The following is a 19548-nucleotide window of genomic DNA, read 5'->3' as shown; positions in this document are numbered from 1 at the left end:
TCCTTACATACCAGAGGTTTCCTGGAAGCATCACATCTGGCAATCATCTCAGCAGTGCAGTGGCATGTTCCCTGCCATCTGCCGTGCTGATTAGCTGATCCTGTAAGCCCCTAAGTCTGCACAGAACTGAAAAGCCACCGCAGGGTGTGTGCGTGCATGTCTTACTCTTCCAAGAAAGGAGTTGCTTCATGGAGAAACCTGCTGATTTCTATCCATGGTTCTCTGTTAGTTCTTGGCATTGCGGCACGTAGGAGTGTTGGTAAGCATGAAATCATTGCAGTAGTATCAAGACCAGGCTCCAGGACTGCGAAGCTGTAAGTAGGAACTGCTTAAAAGATACGCCAATCCTGCAGGAACTAAAGCAGAAAGTACACAGAGAAGACACAGGTGTCATCTCTAGGTAGGAATGGTGTAAATCTGTCAGAAGATGTGCATTTGTCAGTGGGACATAATTTGTGGTTTAGACACCTCTGGCTTTTAATGAAAGCACACGGATTGAATGTGCTCATAATACACAGAGTTGCCAGGGCAGGCATCTGTAAAAGCAGATGCCAATCTGAAGTTCAATACAAGGGAAATTCTAGGGCACTTTTGGATGCAAGGTTTTTGCATATTTGGGTTTTGATTACAGGTTATTCTCTATTTGAAAGGCTTGATTTGAATCGAGAGTCTGCCTTGAAAAATTCCTGCCTGCATAAAAGGGGTTCTCTGCGCTTTCTAGAACTTGCTTTCCTCGTGTCTCCTGTCAAATGTTGAGTTGCCTTAATGCAGCCTAGAAATGGAACTTTGATGTTGTGAAGTACTTCTACTCCTTAGTTTGGTTCGTTGTCATTTGGATATCCTTTACCCCACTGCTGCCCCCTTGAAAGAAAAAGGAAAAAGAATGCTTTGAAACAGAAAGTGAAGCATCTTGTTCTTGTCAACATTAAAGGAAAGCTGTCTTGAGTAATGTGCATATGGTGGAGATGGCTTTTCAGCTGAGTGTAAGGATGCGTTGAACAACACATGCTTTGCAAATTAGTGTTGGCAGTACTTTTTTTTTTTTTTTTTTTAACTTTGCTTAATAGGGTTCTGGAAATGAGCACTTTCAGCTTTGATGTTGAGTGAGTGAATATTTAACGATAGTTCAGCAGAGAGAGACTGCTTCTCTGAAGAAAACAATGCTAGCACCATATTTATGTAAAACTGCTGATTTAGACTGAATAACTCAGTAAGCAAACTGATACTGCAATTGATTTCCACTGTTTGCATTACTGGGGGTCCAAGCTTTCTTTAGAAAAGCTCGTTTGCTTCTTTGTGACATAGCGAAGAGCACAGCACAGTACTCCAAGGAACGCAGCATGCTTGTTCTTCGCACCGGCAGGCTTTGTGTTAACCCATGATGACTGTTCTGACTTCCATGACTTCTCAGAATAATGTCTGCTGAAACTTAACAAGATATTTTCATAACTATTTTTGTTTGGCTCTACTTATGTAATGTAATTCAGCTAAATTCCAAGAATGAGCTATGCAAAGGTAGTTAAATGCAATCTGTCCTTGAGGGGAAGCTTAATCTCAGTTTTATGGAGGGATTTCTTTTTTTTTTTAGATTGAACGTTGCCACTTATTTCTTGCAAAGTCAAGGGTTGTTTTCTGTACTTTGCCAAATATTTCTGGGGATTTGCACCCGAAGTATTTTAAAATAAACTGAGTGGGAATTTTGGATGGGCAGCATGACCTCGCTGCTCAGGCTTGCAGTCTAATCCTGTCAGTCACAAACTTTATTGCCCAGAAGGAAATAAAGATGATGGTGCTTGCCTTTAATAACAAGTGAGGAACATAATTTTGCCTATGTGTTTAAAATATTGAGGTGAAGGAGGAAGAGCTTATAAACAGCCCCTAAAAAGGGCCTTTTTCATGCTAAATGTTCAAGGCCGTTCCTGCAGCTTTAAATAGTCATCTTGTTTTCGGACTGTTAGGGATATCTCTTTTCTCCCTCTTACTTCATCTGTTGTATCATTTTTTCCATTTTGTTTATTGTTAGAAGAAGAACAGTAGAAGCAGAACATGATTTGCCAGGAAACCAGAAGTGAAATGTTAGTGGTCTTCCTCTCTGAAGATCGCAGGGAGCCAGCACATACCGGAAAGGGAAGGCAATTCTCAGTAGGCAGAGGCAACTCAGACACCAGCTGAAGTGCTAGAATGTGTGGGTGCTTGGTAGTTTCCCTGAAGTTGTGCAGGACTCATGAATCAGCTCAAACTTCATAGTATGAAATTATTTTAAAATATGGTAATATGTTGAAAGGTAGCAGAATCCAGGGGTGAGCAGCTTTGGGCATGACTTTTTTGTGTTGTATGTTATATTATGAAATTATGTCATTGTAGGTTTGCTTAAAGGTGTGACTGTACTTTTTGGTTCGCAGTGTCATCCTTGGTTAAAGCTTGCCAGAGTTGTTAAACTACAGCTACTGAAGTACGTCGGTCAAAATTCTGCCTTCAGTGTGAGTCTGAAGTTTGCAGCTCCACATGACTGTGTGAGGTCCCAAATGAACAAGAAATGCAGAGCTTTCGAGTGCAAGTTGCAATTCTGTGACGGATTAGATGTTAGGGCACAGAGAGCTTTTTGCATGCTTCAGAGAAGTAACCAGTTGTCCGGGGCAGAGGATTAAGAGCTCTGCGGGTGGGTAGGAAGTCTCAGCTCTGTGTGCAGTTTCACCCCACTGGAATGATTCTAGACATCAGGGCAAACCGAAGGGTCACTTTGTTATGCAAACATGGATGCTTTTCCAACATACCAGCCAATTTTAGTATATAAGGATCTACAGATACAGCTGCTGTTTCCAAGGGGTTGGAAAGAAAGCAGTGAGCTTGATTGCCAGAAAAGACTTCTGCTATATATTGTATGCTTTTGGTGTCTTAAGAACAACTGATAATGTATTTTACCCTTAGCCATAGAAGTCTTTTTCTTTCCCCAAATCACACATCTCCTAGTCTATTTTTTTTCTTTATTAAAAAAATCATTTGAAGTTTTTGTTTGAGCTCAGTGCATGTGAAAGGAAACCATTTTATAGTCCTGCTGATTGACTTCTACATCAGAACCAGAGGATACATGCTCACAGACAGAGATGGGAGGACACTGACAGCGTTTCAGGGCACACTGCTCACTGAAAGGGCTCAGGTGGTGGTGGTGATGTTGGTCATGTCTGATGAGGCTGCTGACAGGGGTGGTAGCTCTCACACCTTTGCGAGCAGGAATGGGGCTGACAGGTTCAGATTTGTTTTTTTCTTAAATGTGTCTTACCCCACCAAACTGTTGCCATATATAAACAATGTCTCTGTCTACCAGTCTTATTAGAGGTTTGTGCCTCATTATCAAAACCTTCTAATGAAGTACTCAGTGCTTCCAGCCCTACTAAATGTGAAACCACGCAGATTGTATTATATCTGTGGCCAAGCGCCGTGAATTGATTAAAGCAGGATGAACAAGATAAATATTTGTGTAGGATAATCCCACTAGATGGCACGCTAATTACCAAAGCCCTGCAGGACTTAAGGGTTTAGTTTTTAGCCTATCACAGCTTGCCAGCAAATATTTTCTGCCTAGTTTTGTTTTGCTGACTGGGAGATGCCTCTACATCACTGTTGGGTAGGCTTCAGGGAGCTGCCAGTGACCAGTCTCAGGGTGAGCTGGCAGGTCTCTGGCCGTACCCTGCGGCACCGCTGTGGCTCCCATGCGCACGCTGGGTGTCGGGGTGGCCTGAGGCTGTCCGAGGTGGGAGCTGACGCACGTCGGAGTGAGCCCAGTCTGGGTGCACGCCACACACAGGGACAGCTGCAGAGCTCGTGAGGTTGGGGCGTGTGTCAATATGAAGACACTTTTAGAACTTTTGGGGGGTTTTACTTTCCTTTTTTGAGGTGTTTAGGAAGCTGCACTGGTGGAAAGCCCTGGCAAAGGTAACTGTTAGGAAAACCTCGAAACCAAAGGGCATTTTATATGTAGTGACAAAAGTCTTGCATGGGTTGTGGTCTAGAGCTGTCTCTAAGTACATGTTCAAGTAACATTTCTTCCACGGTACCTCCGTGGCATGGAGACTCAATTGCATTGTAATGCAAAGTTTCAGAAGTGAAAACTTTCACCAGTGTTCATGAATTGTGTGCTCCTTGCTTTCTTGGGTCTGATTTGCTGTCGTGCCTCCACCTGAAAAAACACCTTGCACATGTAGTGTCCTGTTTAAAAAAAGAAAAAAGGACTCCCTAGTTTCATGATCAAAACTTAGGCGTGCTTCTGTCCTGACCTGTTTCTCTGAAATAACAGCTATTGGTGAAGATCTGAGACTTTTCCTGTGAACTCTCTTGCACCTTTTTATTTCAACTTGGGCAGAGTACAGAAAATAAGGAGCCCCAGAACTACAGCTGAAGGAGAGGGCAGTGAGTCGTGCAAGGTCCTGGAGGGGCTGTAACGGGAAATAGCGTTAGGCCATTAAAACTTGTATCACAGGAGCAAGAAGTAGTGTGTGCACTGAACTATGGCCCTGTGTCAAAAGTGAACTGATCTGGGTGGAAAGCAACAACATGAGCTTCCAGCACATTATCACTTGACTCTTGTAACCTCAGTACTGTTTTTAAATTTTTTTTTTTGTTTGTTTGTTTGTTTTAAATGGAGCTTTAGTTAAAGATCTAGTAATTTAAACAATCTAAGCAAGTAATAGACGTAGAGAGGAATGAAAGTTCAGAACAGAGAAGTGAACAAAGCAGAGGATATATCTGAAAGTGAAGTCCTCAGGCCGTGCTCACTGAATGGTGATTGTTACCTAGGCTTCTACCAATAGCCAAGAAAAACTTTGTTTCAGCAGTGGGCATTAATAAACCATTGCTATGATCAGGAGAAAAGTGCTTTTAAGCACCAAAATTCCATGTACAATACAGAAATTAAATCCAGTTGTCTGGTATTTGAGAAGTAGGATATTCTTTTATAATGCATATTTAGTCCTGCAAAAATACGTCACAAGCAGCATCTTCAAGAAGTGTTGTGTGTGTAAGTGCATGTATAAGTTATAATGAGAACTGTTTATCACAGATATATGCTGTCAAAATAAAGGAAATGTATTTTGGGGGCAATTTTACAGTAAAGTGTTGTCTGTGTCACAGTTGTCTGGCTCCAGAACAGATGCTTGTCCTGGCTAGCCCTCCTTCTAGGAGGGAAGTCCATGTGAGTGCAACCTGTAATTAAAAAATAAGCGAGGTAGTGAGACCTTGTCATTCTCATGTCATTGTGCATGCACACTTACAGTTTGTAGCATGCTAGAAAACGAGTAGGTGCCCCCCGGTCGTGTTCTCAGCCACCGCTGATCCAGTGTGCACTGGTTTGGCGTGCGGGCCCTGCTGCTGCGCAGGGGGGAGTCCCGAGTCCCACACTTGTGGTCTGCAGTCTCCTCAGCTCTCATCCGTGTCCCTGGCTGGGGACAGATGGGGATGCTTCCACTCATGTAGCTCTTCAGGCGTTGCTGGAGTGGCTGAGTAGATAGGAAGACAACCATACACCTGGAGAAAGGTGGCGATTCTTAGAGGGGCTCAAGCTTTCTTGCTCTGTATGCATACATATCTCTGTGTTGCAAGACAAACCGTGGTTTGGGGTAAATCGGGATAGCCTGTATGGTAGGCAGAGCATTTCAACTCAAAAGATTAATGTTGGAGAAGGCTACAAGAAAGTATGAGTGTGATGATAGCCACTTGTATTGCATGCTGAGCCCGTGGAAAGATCTGGGAACCCGTCATAGCATGAGCGGCCTGTCAGCCTTGGGTGGTAAGCACGTGGTGAGTGTGCCACGAGGGGGGACATGAAGATGTTGCAGCCTCATAGGAAGTGATCTTGGTAGTGGAAGGTTTTGTCTAGCAATCTCCCTTAAAGCAGAAGACCAGCTGTCTGTACCTGCTGCGTCCTGTAGCTATGCAGATGTTGCAGCAGTGACGAAAGGTGCAAAGCAGAGCCCCGGGGAGGGGTGTGCGAATTTCTCAGAGTATTTGTCTGATGCAGTTTCACAAGCCATAAACCCCTCTGTGATTCCCTATTACTTGTGTCGTAAAAGGGAGACGAGAAGCACTCGCTCATCACTTTCTTTAACCATATAATACCTAAGAAGGTCTTTGATTATTAGTGTCTTTGTGTACATACTGACCTTGCAGTCCTAAATATTACTATTTCACAAAACCAAGCCAGTAATATGCAGTTCCACTTGGAGCTTAAGAGAATTTGAACTATGAAACCCAGTTCCCAAAATGGTTTTCTTAATATAGTTTTGTATATGCAAAAACCCGTAAGAGCACAAAATAGCAAATTCAGTCCCAGAACTAGCCTTTGATATTCTGTGTGCAAACTTGGTTTCCTACAGAGCTGATTGGAAAGTAGGGTTTATTCTGTGGTATTTTGGCCATTTACAGTATTTGTACTTTAAGTAGGATAAATATCCAAAGCATCCCTCCTTTCAAGAAGTGATCCCCCCCGACAATATAAGTAGCTTTATAATACTTGTTTTAATTCAGCTATGTAATCCAAATATTATCTGTAGTACTTACACTTCAGCTTTTTCTCTGTGCATAAAATGGAATATAAAACTAAACTAACTGCTGTTTAAAAAAAGAAGGAAACACTTATTTCTGTGTAATACTTCATCAGAGGTATTTTCGTGGAATATCTTACTTTCTTCTTTGAAAGCTGCAGTTTCATTTTTTTTCTCAAACCATTTTTTTTCTATCCTAAAGGGCAATTCCTTATATGAATAAGGCACTTGATGATGGACTATTGCCATCTTCTGTTTGTGCAATTTCACTGCGTTGCATAAGATGCATATCAAAAATACATCGCTCAGAACACTCGTCAGCTCCTTGCAATCTATGTTTTTTAAGTTGGCTGCTTGTTTAGTTTACGAGGAGCTTTTACTCTGAGCAAATCTGATTTAATCCCCAGTGAAATAACAGGACAAAACATTTCACGTAAGCATTGCTCAGTTGACCGCCCTAACTTCAAACACACCCTTGTAGCCTTGAAAGGCCAAGTGCGTTCTCCCTGCGGGTCCCCCCGTGCTGGCTGTTGCGGTGGGGTCCTGCCTGCGGGCTGCTGGGCGCTGCTGAGCTGCGGCTGGCACTCATGGGTGTGCACCCGCAGCCACCTAGCTCTGACATGGCATGCCCTGAATCCGCAGCGCTCTGTGCTGGCTGGAGTCAGCTCCAGCTCCTTTTGGGGCTTCCTGGGGCAGGGAGGTGTGTGGGGGGTACACCAGCCCTGTTCAGTGAGAGCTGCCCGTCCTTGTAAAACGGAGCTGTCAGAGGAGCAGGAACTCGTGCGTGCATCTCTGCACCATGCGGCAAGGTCCGTGCGCTTCCCGGGGCCGAGGAGCTGCTGTCTCAGCCTTGTGGACCTCGCTCAGCCCCGGTCCACCTGGCTCCCAGGGTGTGCCCTGCAGCCTGCCCGACCTGGTGATGGTGATGGGCAGGGGGATGTTGGCACAGCTTGCTGTGAGCTCCTGGCTGCCGACTGTTCCTCCTGACCACTGTCGGCTGCTTGCGTGGTGGAGGCCCCCGGGCCCCAGTGAAATCACTTGCAGTGTCCCAGTCACCGTGAGCTCTGGTGGGGACTCTTCAGGACTTCTGTCTTCTCTTGAGTAGTTTAGTCATTAGTCAACTCTTCGTCGTGCAGCAGATTCTGCGTTGGTCCTTTATTACTCCTTTTTTCTTGCCTTGGCTTTGGAAGCTCTCCTTTAGTGTTTCCTCCAGTTGGGTTGTGTCCCACAGCTTGAAATAACAGCCCAGAGGTGCAGCCTGAACTGTCTGAAAGAGGATTTCACCTGCTTATTAGGGACCCTGTTAGTTTCCAAGAGTTGCAAGCAGCCAACATAAATAATTTTGAACAAAATTTCCTAGTACCTTAAGTTTTATTCATGCTTTATTAAGCAGGCATAGAAAGTGCTGTGAAACTGAGTGTTCAGCTTCGTGTCTACTGCTCGGTTCTGTCACACATGAGTCTGTTAACGAGTATTTTCTGTTGTGCCCTCCCTTAGCATGAGGGAAGTGAGAAGCTAAAGAAGTAATGGTTTTTGGTTTGGTTTTTGAGAAAAGACTTAAACTAGGATAGTATTTGAATTTCTCATGTTGATATTCTGAAAAGGGATGAGAAGCGCTGCAGCAGGCTGGGCCTGTGGAAAGGAGGCTGCTGCTGATGACACAGGTGGTGGAGCGGAGCCGAGGAGCTGTCGGCAGGTAGCTGAGTGCCGTCTGTGAGGAGCAGCCCCGCAGCTCTCCTGTCCCCTGGCAGCAGCCCCCTGAGACCCTGCTCCAAGGCGAGAGCACGCCCGGCTCTGCTGGAGCTGCCTGCAGCTCCGCACTGCTGTCCATCATGGCCTTGTGTCTTGTCGGGGCCGTCGGGCTTGGGCAGAAGGCGTGTGAGGCGTGGGGCTCCGGAACCATTTACGTGGGGATGTTAGTGCCAATAGGCAGGCAAAAGTAGCTTCATTCTGATAACATTTTTCTGACATTGTCTGTGTTTAAAAACGAACCCTGTACATTGTTTCACCAACCATGGTCCATGTCAAGAGCAGTGCTGTGGTTTGGGCTAGCCAGTGGTGAAACCACCCTTGGGTATGAGTACTTCCCTGTCCCCATCTCTGGAACAGATGTGTGCACAGTTTGGCATGGCCTGCACCTTCAGTGGTCACCCTCTTCCTCCTCCTCTGCACATGTAACTGCAGCACATGATGCCTTTTATCTGGCTTCAGTGTCAGGCATTGCCAGTACAACCCGTGCATTTTTGGTTTGTTAAGCAAATTTTTTGCTGTTCTCACATTCTCAGTAACTATTTTAGGTGAAAATAACAATTTTACTGTCTTAAAGTATTTCTTCTAGGAAGTAGAAAGGAAGAACTGATAGAATATCAATAAGAGTGAAAAATGCATTAAAAATGAAATGAAAATAAAGGAGCATTACCAGACTGAAATAATTATTGGCATTTGAGCCATAAGGGAAAAGAACTTCTCTTGGCTAATGAGAACATTCTTTAAATTACAAGATATTGACATTGGATTTCTTTAGTTTCTGTTGACCTTAAGAAAACAAAACAAATTTAAAAAAATAGTAAAAAAACCAAAAACCAAACCCCTCTGAAGTGAACCTGATCTCTGTGTGAATCCAGGCTTTTGACATTTAAGATAGATGTTAGTAAGCTGAAATGGAAAAGCTGAACGTGTCTGCACAGTCCTTAATGAACATCCATGGTCAGATACTCAAAGATACATTTTATTTACATGCTATACAAATACTCTCAGAAATTAGCAAAAGTCTCTGTGTGGGTGACTTCAGACATCGGTGTACTCATGGTATATGCGCACTTCTGACCGTCTGACGCTCTGAAGCGACCTAATGCTCTCGCTCCTGGTTCTCATATTTGATTTTCTGAACAGCCTTCGGGAGAATGATCTACACATGAAAAAGTAAATTATTGGATCCAGACAAACATTGCATGCAGAGAGGAACAGTGTCATTTCCTTGCAGTAATACAAGATTTTATGTGCAGAGTCATCTAGCAGCTTGTCTAGATGACTAAAAGTAAAGGGTATTCTGCACAAGTGGTATGGCAGAAAACAAGTGAAAAACACAGCCACTACAACCCTTATACTTTGATTATGCTTTCGCTTTCTGCTTGACGAGCTGATGAATTGCTTGCTTGATTTATAAATGTATCTGGAGATGGCAATATAGCATCCTATTAGTACTATCAGGACCACTACAAACATGCAGGTATTGATGTAAATGACAGCTGTATGCCATTTGACTCCCAGGGGTGATTTAAGTTTTATGCAGTCGTCTATGTTTTTCTTTGTCGGGTAGCCGTTTGTAAGGATCAGATTTGGCAAAGCTAGGAAAGCCATAACTACCCACACACAGGCAGATAAGATCTTAGTGAAGGTGATGCTGTACATCCTGGAGTCTCCAAAGGGCTTCACTACTTTCAGATACCTGTCAATACTGATGAGTCCGAGGAACACAATTGTAGTGTACATGTTGGCGTAAAATAAAACCGTGGTGTACCGGCATAGGAACGAGTTGAAGTGCCATGGTCCCAGCTGGGAGTCCTGAATTATCTTAAATGGGAATGTCAGTGTCATGAGGAGGTCTGCAACCACGATGTTTTTGAGGTAAAATATAAAACTTGTTTTATTTCTGATGTGGAAGAAAATCCATACTGCTAGGCCGTTCAGCAGGATGCTTGCCAAGAAAATAACGAGGTAAAGCACAGGCAGAACAATGGTGGTGAACTCGTTCTGCGTGGAGTTCCCGAGGAGGCCTGCTGTGTGATTCGATGCGGTACTGTTGTCTTGGCTCAGATGGTCATCTATAGGAGCTATGGAAAAGAACAATTTTGAAGTATGTTTTTAGTGTTTTATAAACGGAGCAGTTTTAGAACCATCCTCTAGAAAATGTCACCTCTCTGGGCAATCCCAGAGGCTGCTCAGGTCAGCCAGCTCAGAAAACCTGAGCCTGAAACAGCAGTCCTGAGTATTGCATGTGTTAAAGTAAATTAATCTGTGGCTTATCAACCCCTGAGCACAATGGCTGCTGCTTCCCGCTGGATACAAAGGTGCCTCTGCCAATACTACAACTGGAGGAAAATGCAGCGAGTAAATGAATGTCCATTTTGAGCAGTTCTTGTGATACTCACAAGCACCCCTCCTGCCCTTTGATAGGATTCAATGAACTTAATATGTGGCTTTCATGCTTTGTACCAAGCTATTTTGTGTGAAGATTGTCTTAAGTTAAAGTTGTAAATGCTCAATGCTTTCGTCCCTTCCTACCACGCCTGCTCCTGTTGTTGTTTTCCTAACAGTTCAGGAATAATTCTTCTGTACATTACCAAAGTTTCCAGGAGAGGTGTTTTCATACAGGAAACTTGGTAACTGTGAGGATAATGGGCGTTTGCGCTGACTTTATAAAATCCTGCCCTAAAAATCCTGCCCTAAGTCACCTAATCAGGGAATGAAGCGGGGCATGTGCATTCATTTTGTAGGCCTCTCCGCGCCGAGGTGCCGGCACAGGGAGGGTGCTGGCAGCGGGGTTATCCCTGCTGTAGGATATCCCTGAGTTGGCTATAGGATGTTATTGACACCTGGGTGTGAATGCTGTGAAGCAGCACAGGGAAAATTAATGTAAGAGCAGGGTGTGCGCTCTTGGTTGTCTTGGCAGATAGACAGTGTTTGAGCTCAAATGGCGTTTGTCAAGAAACAGGACTCTGGAGAGTCTCCTTGGGCCTATTAAAATGATAATTTAAAAGTTAATTTACTTAAATGTACTTAAAAATCACAGCCTCTGGGGATTTTAAGGTTTCACATATAAATATTTGTGAACAAACTTCAGATTGTTATAAATTTTTCTTTTTTTTTTTTTTTTTTTTTTTTTTTTTCCTTATCAAGAAATTATTTGTGCTTTGAACTTGGCTGGTGAACTGGGACTGCAACCCATGGGGGCAGCACGTGGCAGTATTCAGACAACCTTTTCTGAGATGACTTATTTCTTTAAAGCTTTGGTAGGAACTGGTAGTAAGTAATACAGTAAGCGCTTCTCAGGCACTTCAGTTTCCAGCGTTATTTTACCTGGCAGTTTTCCATAGGACGAATTGTACCCCATTATTTGCAGTGCTGTAGGTCGTCAGCTGGAACACCTCTCAGGAGCCCCACTGGCAGCCACAGGTCCTGGAGTCAGCAGGGGCTGCGTCAGCTCCGCATTCTGGGGAAAAAGACTGAAGTTAAAGCAAACCAGAAGTTCCCGTCTTTCTCTCTGCAACATGGAGAACTCTGGGAAGCAAGTTTTGGCCAGAATTCCCTAGGAAGGGACTGAGGTGGAGCTGATGGCTGGCCTTGGGGGGCTGTGCAGCTGCTGTGCTGTCAGGATCTTCCCTACCGCAGCTCACTTGGAGCCGGGCATCTGCATCGCTGCTGTCAGTTCTGCCAGCTTGGTTTTTGTAAGCCCATGTATTGACTGTAAAGCTATTTCACTTCTTCTGCCTCACTGACACAGCTGTGCTGGAGCTTTATTGCTCTAATACTTAGAAACATTACTCCAGCTTCTAACCTGAGTATCTGTGGCCACTTTCTGTCTCCATTATTCCTGTACCAATGCCTTTCATTTAATGAAACCTTCCCCACCTCTGATATTTGTCCCTCTGTTTATAGAGGGACATTTCTGTATTTAACGAGACATCATTTACTGTGTTTAAGCAATCCCAGCTCTTCTCTCTCTCTTTTTTAAGACTTGAAGGTACCAGTCCTTCTTTGCATCTGCTTCAGTTAAGATGATTTTCCTTGAACACCATTGACAGATATTGTTCATTGTTTCACAAATGAGGTTTAATAAAAGCTTGTTTCATGGTGGTTTGTTTTCTCTGCTGAAACACCTCAGGTAATATTTTCTGGGGTTTCACTTCCTCCCTCCCTCCCTGTGTCTGCACCAGGCAAGTGGCAAGCAGCCACAGAGGGACCAGCTCTGCCACGCTTTGTCCCCTCTGCTAACCAGCAGTTGGTGCCAGTAGGTAGCAAACTTGTATTGTCCTCAGCCTCATGATCGTGTGGAGTTTGTCCAAGAAAACTTCATTTAAAGTTTGTTATTTTCTGTGAAAACATGTTGTATTCAACTTCTTAATGCCTGTTTTCTTTCTTTCTTTCTTTCTTTTTTTTTTTCTTCAAAAAAATGTAGTCTGACTAATGAGCCTCTAATGACCTGGCCACGAATTGCTCCTGGCTTTGGTACTGTGCAGGTGTATATCTCTACACCACACTTCTAGGCTTTAAAGCTAGCTTAGTGTACAAGGAGATGCAAACATGCAACCCCGGTTCCTGCAGCAGGCAAAGCCTGTCTCCAGGCACCGGAATGTGCTGGCTGGAGGACCTCGTGCCTTTGGTCTGCCACTACAGCTGGTTCCTTACTCTGTGATAAAGGCTTGGCCTTATTCCTGACAGTTCATGTCTGGATGTCCTGTTTGTTTTATCTTGGACGTTTCAGTGCCTGATTCCTGACAGATGCTTATTTTTATAGACTTTTTTTGAACTCCTCATTTCTTGAAGTTAAAAAGCTTCATAAAGAAAATTTGACAGTATCAATTTATAATGCAACATCCCAGATGATTGGTTTATTCTTGTATTATTTGAGTGTAACAATTTTTCCTTGTTTCACTTTCTGATTACTAGTTTTGATTAGAAAACTAGAGCTAAATAGCTCACACCTCAGCAGGACCTGACTGCTTCTCTTGTGGCTGTGAACAGAGGATAAAATTACTGATGCCCTTTTGCAGATCTAAATTGTTTTACACGATTATCACTGTATTAGTGACAGGGAGAGAAAAAGTTTTAATCTGTCACTAGATGGCAGTAAAGCAAATCGTTACATCTTAAAGCCTCAGTAAAATTGTGATTCTGCTATTTTAGGCTTTTTCTCGGTCTGACTTCTTTTGGTATGGCATTATTTGCTCTGATAAAAATTGGGGTCCCTAATGGGACTGTCAGTTATTTAAGGTATTTTGTCTTCTATTGAGGGATGTGCTGACAAGCAGTAGCCTTCCTCCTAGACAATAAGAAAAATCTCTATCACTCTTGCTGGTGTTTGTAATTCACAGCTATCCCTTTTCTACCCAGGAGGCACTGAGATCAAAAGGACAAGTGATTTTATGAAAAGATGCATATCTCTCTATCTTATGCAAATAGAAGCCTATTTCCCTGCATTTCAGAGTTCCTTTTAAGTTTGTGTAATTCCTGGTCCCGGTCCCTGGAAAGCTCCCTGCTCTAGGCTCTTCAGGGAAGTGCATTCCCAGATCCTCAGCACGGAGGAGTTGGTGAAATGCCAGTTGTGTTGCCTGAGAGCAGGGTGACTGATGGCTCCGGTGTTCCCATACAGTAACCCTGGGAAGCGCTGTAGGATTCAATGGAGCTGAGGATCAGATCAGTGCTAAACAAGCTTCTCGTGGGCTGTCAGTTACTCCAGGTCCTAAAGGAAACCACTCTAATTTCTGTTAAAAGAGGCTTGTGCCTGTTTGCACCTGTGCCTCTGTCCTTTTAGGTGGATGTTATCACTAAGAGACTGTACAAGTCTGACAACAGGTCAACACATATTTGTACACAAACAGCCCCAACACTCACCAAAGGTTTGGTCTCCTGACTTGCATCCAAAAAAGAAATAATACCCAAAGATGTTTTCTGACACTGATGAGAGAGCTGCATATGATCTCAGCCTTGCTTTCGTCTGGGCTCTCCTTTGAGCTTGCACCATTCACTTTCCCATCTGTATCCTGGGGTTTACTGTCGGCAGAGATGGGGCATCCACAGCAGCTTAAGACTGAAGCCCCTGCTCTTTGTAGACCTTACTGGTTTCCTTCCTCACTGCGGACAGCATTCTGTTTCGTATGTACTGTTGTTTGAAGCCACTGGTCTGAGTGCTGGGCTTTAGTCCGTAATTTTGTAGCTGAGTGTTGCTGCACGGGACTGACTGCAATCACTTGGACCAGTGATGTAGAAATCACTGCCACAGAAGGCTCTCCCCAGACAGGCATGTATCTTACCACTCTGGGGCATAAAATACAGTCCTCAGTCCCTGATGGGCCCAGTTGTGCCTGTCAGGTTTGATGGTATCAGCACAGCTCCCGTGCTTGCCCTGTAACAGGTCTGCTCAGGTGCAGTTTGCTTATCTCCCCAGTCCATGCAAAACCTCTGCTTGCTGAAGCAGCCCAGCCACTCGGTCACTGTGCTCTGTTCCCCTTCCAGGTGCAGCATGGACAGCAGAAGCAGCAGCAGCCCTTCTCTTACGCTTTTCAAGTCAGCACTTCTCATAGCAGATATCCCATATGGGCTTATTGATTCCTGACCAGGGCACTGGCCATGAGAAGTCCCTGCCATGTGCATCTTCCTGGCTGCTGGAGGTGTGAGAACAGTTAGATTGCCCAGGGAAGTACAGGTCACCCTGAAACCATAGTGGGAGGTTGCTCCTTCTTCTTGCAGACCAATTAGGATCAAGCCCCTGAATGGATATCTCTGCGTCATCTTATTCCTGAGGGATGGTTTTAATGTTAAAACATATTCCGAACAATTCCCAGTAAAGCATGGGCTGGAAAAAGAAATTGAACTGTCCACAATTACAAACTGTGACAGCTAACCCACATTAGCAGTGCTGGGTATCCTGCCCTGCCAGCACAGCTGAGCTCAGCTGAGAGGCCTCCATGCGTGCATGGGGTGGAGGTTAGAGAAGACACCTGCTGTTGGCTGCCCTAGTTATGTGTTATAGATTTTCCCTTATGCTGTTGTAGCTCTGAAGCTTTAATATCTCAAACAGATTTGTGCAGGACAGCAGAGAGGTGCAGGCATAATGGTCCTTGCTGCACAGAATTGGTTGTGTGACCAAATTTCTGGATGCACAGAAACAATCCTGCTTTAGGCTCAGAAGTCCAAAGGTGTTCAGTTTGCCATCAAAGCCTGTCAAGCTAAGGAGTTCTGTGACAGAACACATTAAGTAGCGTGGCTTTGTTATTTACACTGGTACAGTGAGAGATCAAGGCTCAACTGAGTCAAACCTGGTGTATCCCTAGGCTCTGAGAGCTTCAGTTCTTCTGATAAAGACCACTGGATTGTAGACTTGAGGAACTAGATGAAGGTCATCACCTATGGAGAGTTCAGAGTTTTTCACATAGGACTATAAAGGTTGGAAAAGACCTCCAAGATCATCTGGTCCAACAGTCCCCCTACTGCCAATGTCACCCACTAAGCCATGTCCCCAGGCACCACGTCCAACCTTTCCTTGAACATCCCCAGGGACGGTGACTCCAGCACCTCCCTGTGCAGCCCGTCTCAGTGCCTGACTGCTCTTTCTGAGAAGAAATTTCTTCTTATTTCCAACCTAAACCTTCCCTGTTGCAACTTGAGGCTGTTCCCTCTAGTCCTATCGCTAGTTACATGTGGGAAGAGGCTGACCCCCAGCTCCCCACAACCTCCTTTCAGGTAACTGTAGAGAACAAGAAGGTCTCCCCTGAGCCTCCTCCAGAATAAAATGTTCTCTTGGAACAGTGAGTGAAGACTGTCTTCTCTTCAAAGAACATTTTAAGGTATTTTGTAATTGTTCACTGATTATGCGCTCCGATAGAGGCTTTTTCACTTGTTTGAACGTGTTATTTCTGTGCTGGATAAGGTTGGTTTTTAACTCTTTGTCCAGTTCTTCACACACTTCTTCTGACCAGTTTCATCCTAACCATGTTTCTCCAAAGTCGTGCCTCACACTTCCATACAAATGTGTTCTGCTTGGATCCTTAGAAGCTGCTTCTTTATTCAGGTAGCTTTTTAAAGCAGAATACTTATTACTTCTTGTCGTTTATATATTTGGTTGGTTGTTTTTTCTATCATTTCCCTAAAGGCTGTCAGCTACAGCATATACAGGTTAATTACGTGCTGTTTTACAGATGAGGTAATCCGTCACTGCTAATGTTGATAGACTGGTTTATATGCATGACTGATAGAGCCTCAGATGAGAAATGAAGCAATAGGCTGAATGGCATATTTCAGTGTCATACGGGTACAGAATGACTGCATGGTTTTGCTGATGACTAAGGCTTTGAGTTGCCTCACTATTTAAAGAAATTCTGTATCCTCAAATCTAATTATTCTTCCTTCGTCTCTTATTTGCAACTTCTCAAAAATTAGAAAATTCTCTTTGTGAACTTGAATGAATATTCTAGCTCATAGGGCCGTGGAGTTTTAAGTTGTGTTTGTTTATTTAAGCACCTAACTTCTTGGTGTGTCACTCCTTGCCAGTCTGCATTTGTCAGCCTAAAGTCTGGTAAATGGCAGAATTAAAGCAAGCATTAGAAATGTGGGGCAGTTTATTCAATTTGTACTTGGCTGGCTGCAATTATTTTCTTTTCTGTTGCCCATCAGAACCAAATCACTGACAGTTAATTGTAAAGATTTGTGGAAAAAAATACACTGGTGCAGGCTGCAGTGTACTTGTGCATACTGCTTCTGCAAGCTGGCAAGTGGCAGGTACAGAGCCTGTGCACAGGCTCCCTTGGGTATGTCCAGCCACTCCTTGCCTGCATCGCTTGGGCAAGCCTTAATGTTATTTCTTCTCTTCTCTAGTATTTCTCTGGTATTCCCTTCTGCCGTGCTACTGGCATCAGTGTGAGCGCTGGTGGAGCTCACGTGGTGCGAGGGCACGCGCCAGGCAGACTGCTGCTGCCCATGGCACTGCTGCAGGGATCTGGATGCTGCTGAGCACTGCCTGCTGCGTGGGCAGGAGGCACCGGGCACAGGCTGAAGCACGAGGCCGCAGCTGAGCATAAGGAGTCGCTGTTCTGCGGTGAGGCCGGTCAGATGCCAGCACAGGTTGCTTGGAGAAGGGGTGGAGGAAGATGCCCAGCAGTGGATGCAGCTGCCCCTGCCTGAGCAGGGCCAGCCCCAGGGTCTCTGGGGACCCACCTCGGCTGGTTTCTAATTTGGTGATGGGGAGCTGGGTTGCTCGCTGCTGCCTGCTGGCCAAGGGCTGAGTGAGCAGTGGTGCTGCTGCCGGCTGCCTGCCTGGGCCAGCTGTCACGGGCCGGCCACTGCAGCCTGGGGACTGCTTTGGTGTGGGCTGGCTGGGAGGGGGTTGAAAGCAGCCCTCCTCTGGGAGCCCTCATTGGGGTTTCGTGCCCCTGGGGGCCTGCTGGCAGAGAGGCGTGCCAGCCGTGTCTGCTGGTTCTCCGTAAAGCAGAAATGCTGCTGCACCTAGCCAACTGGATTGCAAAGAGGCAATAAGAAGGTACAACCGTCTTCAACTGTGCCATCTGCTTAGTCATACCCACAAACAGGAACCAGTGCCTTGGCTCAGAAGGTTTCTTGTCTGCCTCAGTATCTAATAGAAAACCCCCTTCTTGGTTTTCAGGTTCCTCCTTGCACTTCCCCCTCCATCCCAGACTTCTCTCTCACGCGTCTCTGAACAGCAGCACATCCCGTCCCCAGCCCAGCTGTGCTGAAACCTGCTGCCCGTCTGCCTTCAGCCCGTGGCAGAGCTGCATTCTGACCACCTGTCCTGCCCTACCCAGCGGTCTCCAATAAAAGACAAGTGACAGGAGTGGTTCGGGAGCGGAGCTGTCCCGTGGCAGGCTGTGCCCAGCGCTGTGCTGACACCTGCTCCAGGGGCAGCCGTCCCCTCACATGGCCAGCGGGCACTTCCTTCTCCGCGGTCACTTAGCTCAAGAGTTGGCCCTGAGAAAAATTATCTGTCAGCTATTCTTGTAAACTGCAGAGCTTTCCACTCGCAGTCACTTACTCAAGTTTGGGTTTTAGTCTTTCTTAAGCCTTTGTACATGAAGGTAAAAGTATCATGTGTATATCCAGCCAGTTTCTGTAGCAGAGGACAATTTTGTGCCAAACAGGAACAAAGGTCTGATTCTAAGCCTTGCAGGTGCACATCTCAAATACTGAGAGAGACGTTTTCCTTGGTTTTGGTCAGTGTAACTTTGTGAAGCAGATGTCCTCAGCTCTGCGGGCACTCAGGTCAATTATGCTTCTCTTGGGATTTTTAATCTGCTACACTTGAAAATTGGGAGGGAGGGTGACAAGATTCTAGGCATCAGTTCTTTGGTGGCCACCACTTTGACTGCCATTTCTAAAGCAGCATAGTATGAAGGGTAGTGCTAAAATTTGTTTCTCAGGCTGCAGTTGCTTTACATGAAGGTTTAGGAGAGAACTGCCAACAAAGGTACCCCACTGGGCAGCAGGTAAATGGCTGTTGGTGGCAGAGGAGTTAAGTGTTGCAATTATTACTATTATTATTTTTTTTTTTATGTGAAAATGAAGAGAGGACAATGCCATGGTTGGCAGAGTTGGGATAATTAATGTTTTTTCAGTATGGCAGTCTCTAATTAGGAAGGAGGAAAGGATTAACCCTGGAATGTTTCCTTTGTTTCTGTCAAGAAGATGCTGCTGATGGTTGCTTCTGGTTGCGCAAAGCCTGCTGATAGCAGAAGCTGTATCGTAGCCCTATTAAGTTGCTTTCTCTGAACCCCTGCTAAGACTCTGCCATGCAGGATGCAGCTTCCGCTGGCTGCGCTCTGAGCAAGGCTTGTTGCGGTGGCAGTCCTGAAGCTGAGCAGCGCAGTCCCAGCCTCTCCCCCAGCACCACCACCGGGACGCCCTCTGCCTGCCCATCTCTTCTCCTGGTCCCTGTCACAGTCTCCTTTGTTTGTCTGGCATTTGCTTTTCAGCTCCTGAAAAAAACAACCCATCTTTTTGGCTCTCTTAGTGTCTTTGTCCTTGTGCCGGCTGCCTTGGATCCTTCCCCTCACCACACCACACGTCTTAGCTGATCTCTCACATCGTGTCAGCATCTGGATGACAGTGATGAATATGAAGCTCTAGACAGTTTCATCCTTTCCCTTCCTGTCAGCAGCTTGTATGTGCTTTTCCTTTCAATTGTCCTTCCTAGGAATCCATGACCATTGTGCTGATAGCTGTGGAAATCTTCTTTTTTTTTTTTTTTTTTTCCCCCTTCCCCCTCTCTATTAACTTCCCTCAT

The 19548-nt window shown here is 45.1% G+C and overlaps 2 protein-coding genes across 9 annotated transcripts in view; one reads left to right on the top strand and one right to left on the bottom strand.

Annotated features, from left to right (window-relative positions):
• MED12L (mediator complex subunit 12L) overlaps positions 1-19548 on the top strand; it is a 155191-nt gene that overhangs the window by 49162 nt on the left and 86481 nt on the right. The gene's annotated exons all lie outside the window — the stretch shown is intronic.
• GPR87 (G protein-coupled receptor 87) lies at positions 9324-11649 on the bottom strand. Its single transcript, XM_032193011.1, has 2 exons — positions 11616-11649; positions 9324-10360 (listed from the first exon to the last, which is right to left on the bottom strand). Exons 1-2 carry the CDS (start codon positions 11647-11649, stop codon positions 9324-9326), a joined length of 1071 nt encoding a protein of 356 aa, XP_032048902.1.

This window comes from Aythya fuligula, chromosome 9, assembly GCF_009819795.1.
Source record: "Aythya fuligula isolate bAytFul2 chromosome 9, bAytFul2.pri, whole genome shotgun sequence".
NCBI classification, from domain to species: domain Eukaryota; kingdom Metazoa; phylum Chordata; class Aves; order Anseriformes; family Anatidae; genus Aythya; species Aythya fuligula.
Note: the sequence above shows the minus strand (reverse complement) of the source record. Positions and strands in the feature narration are given on the sequence as shown.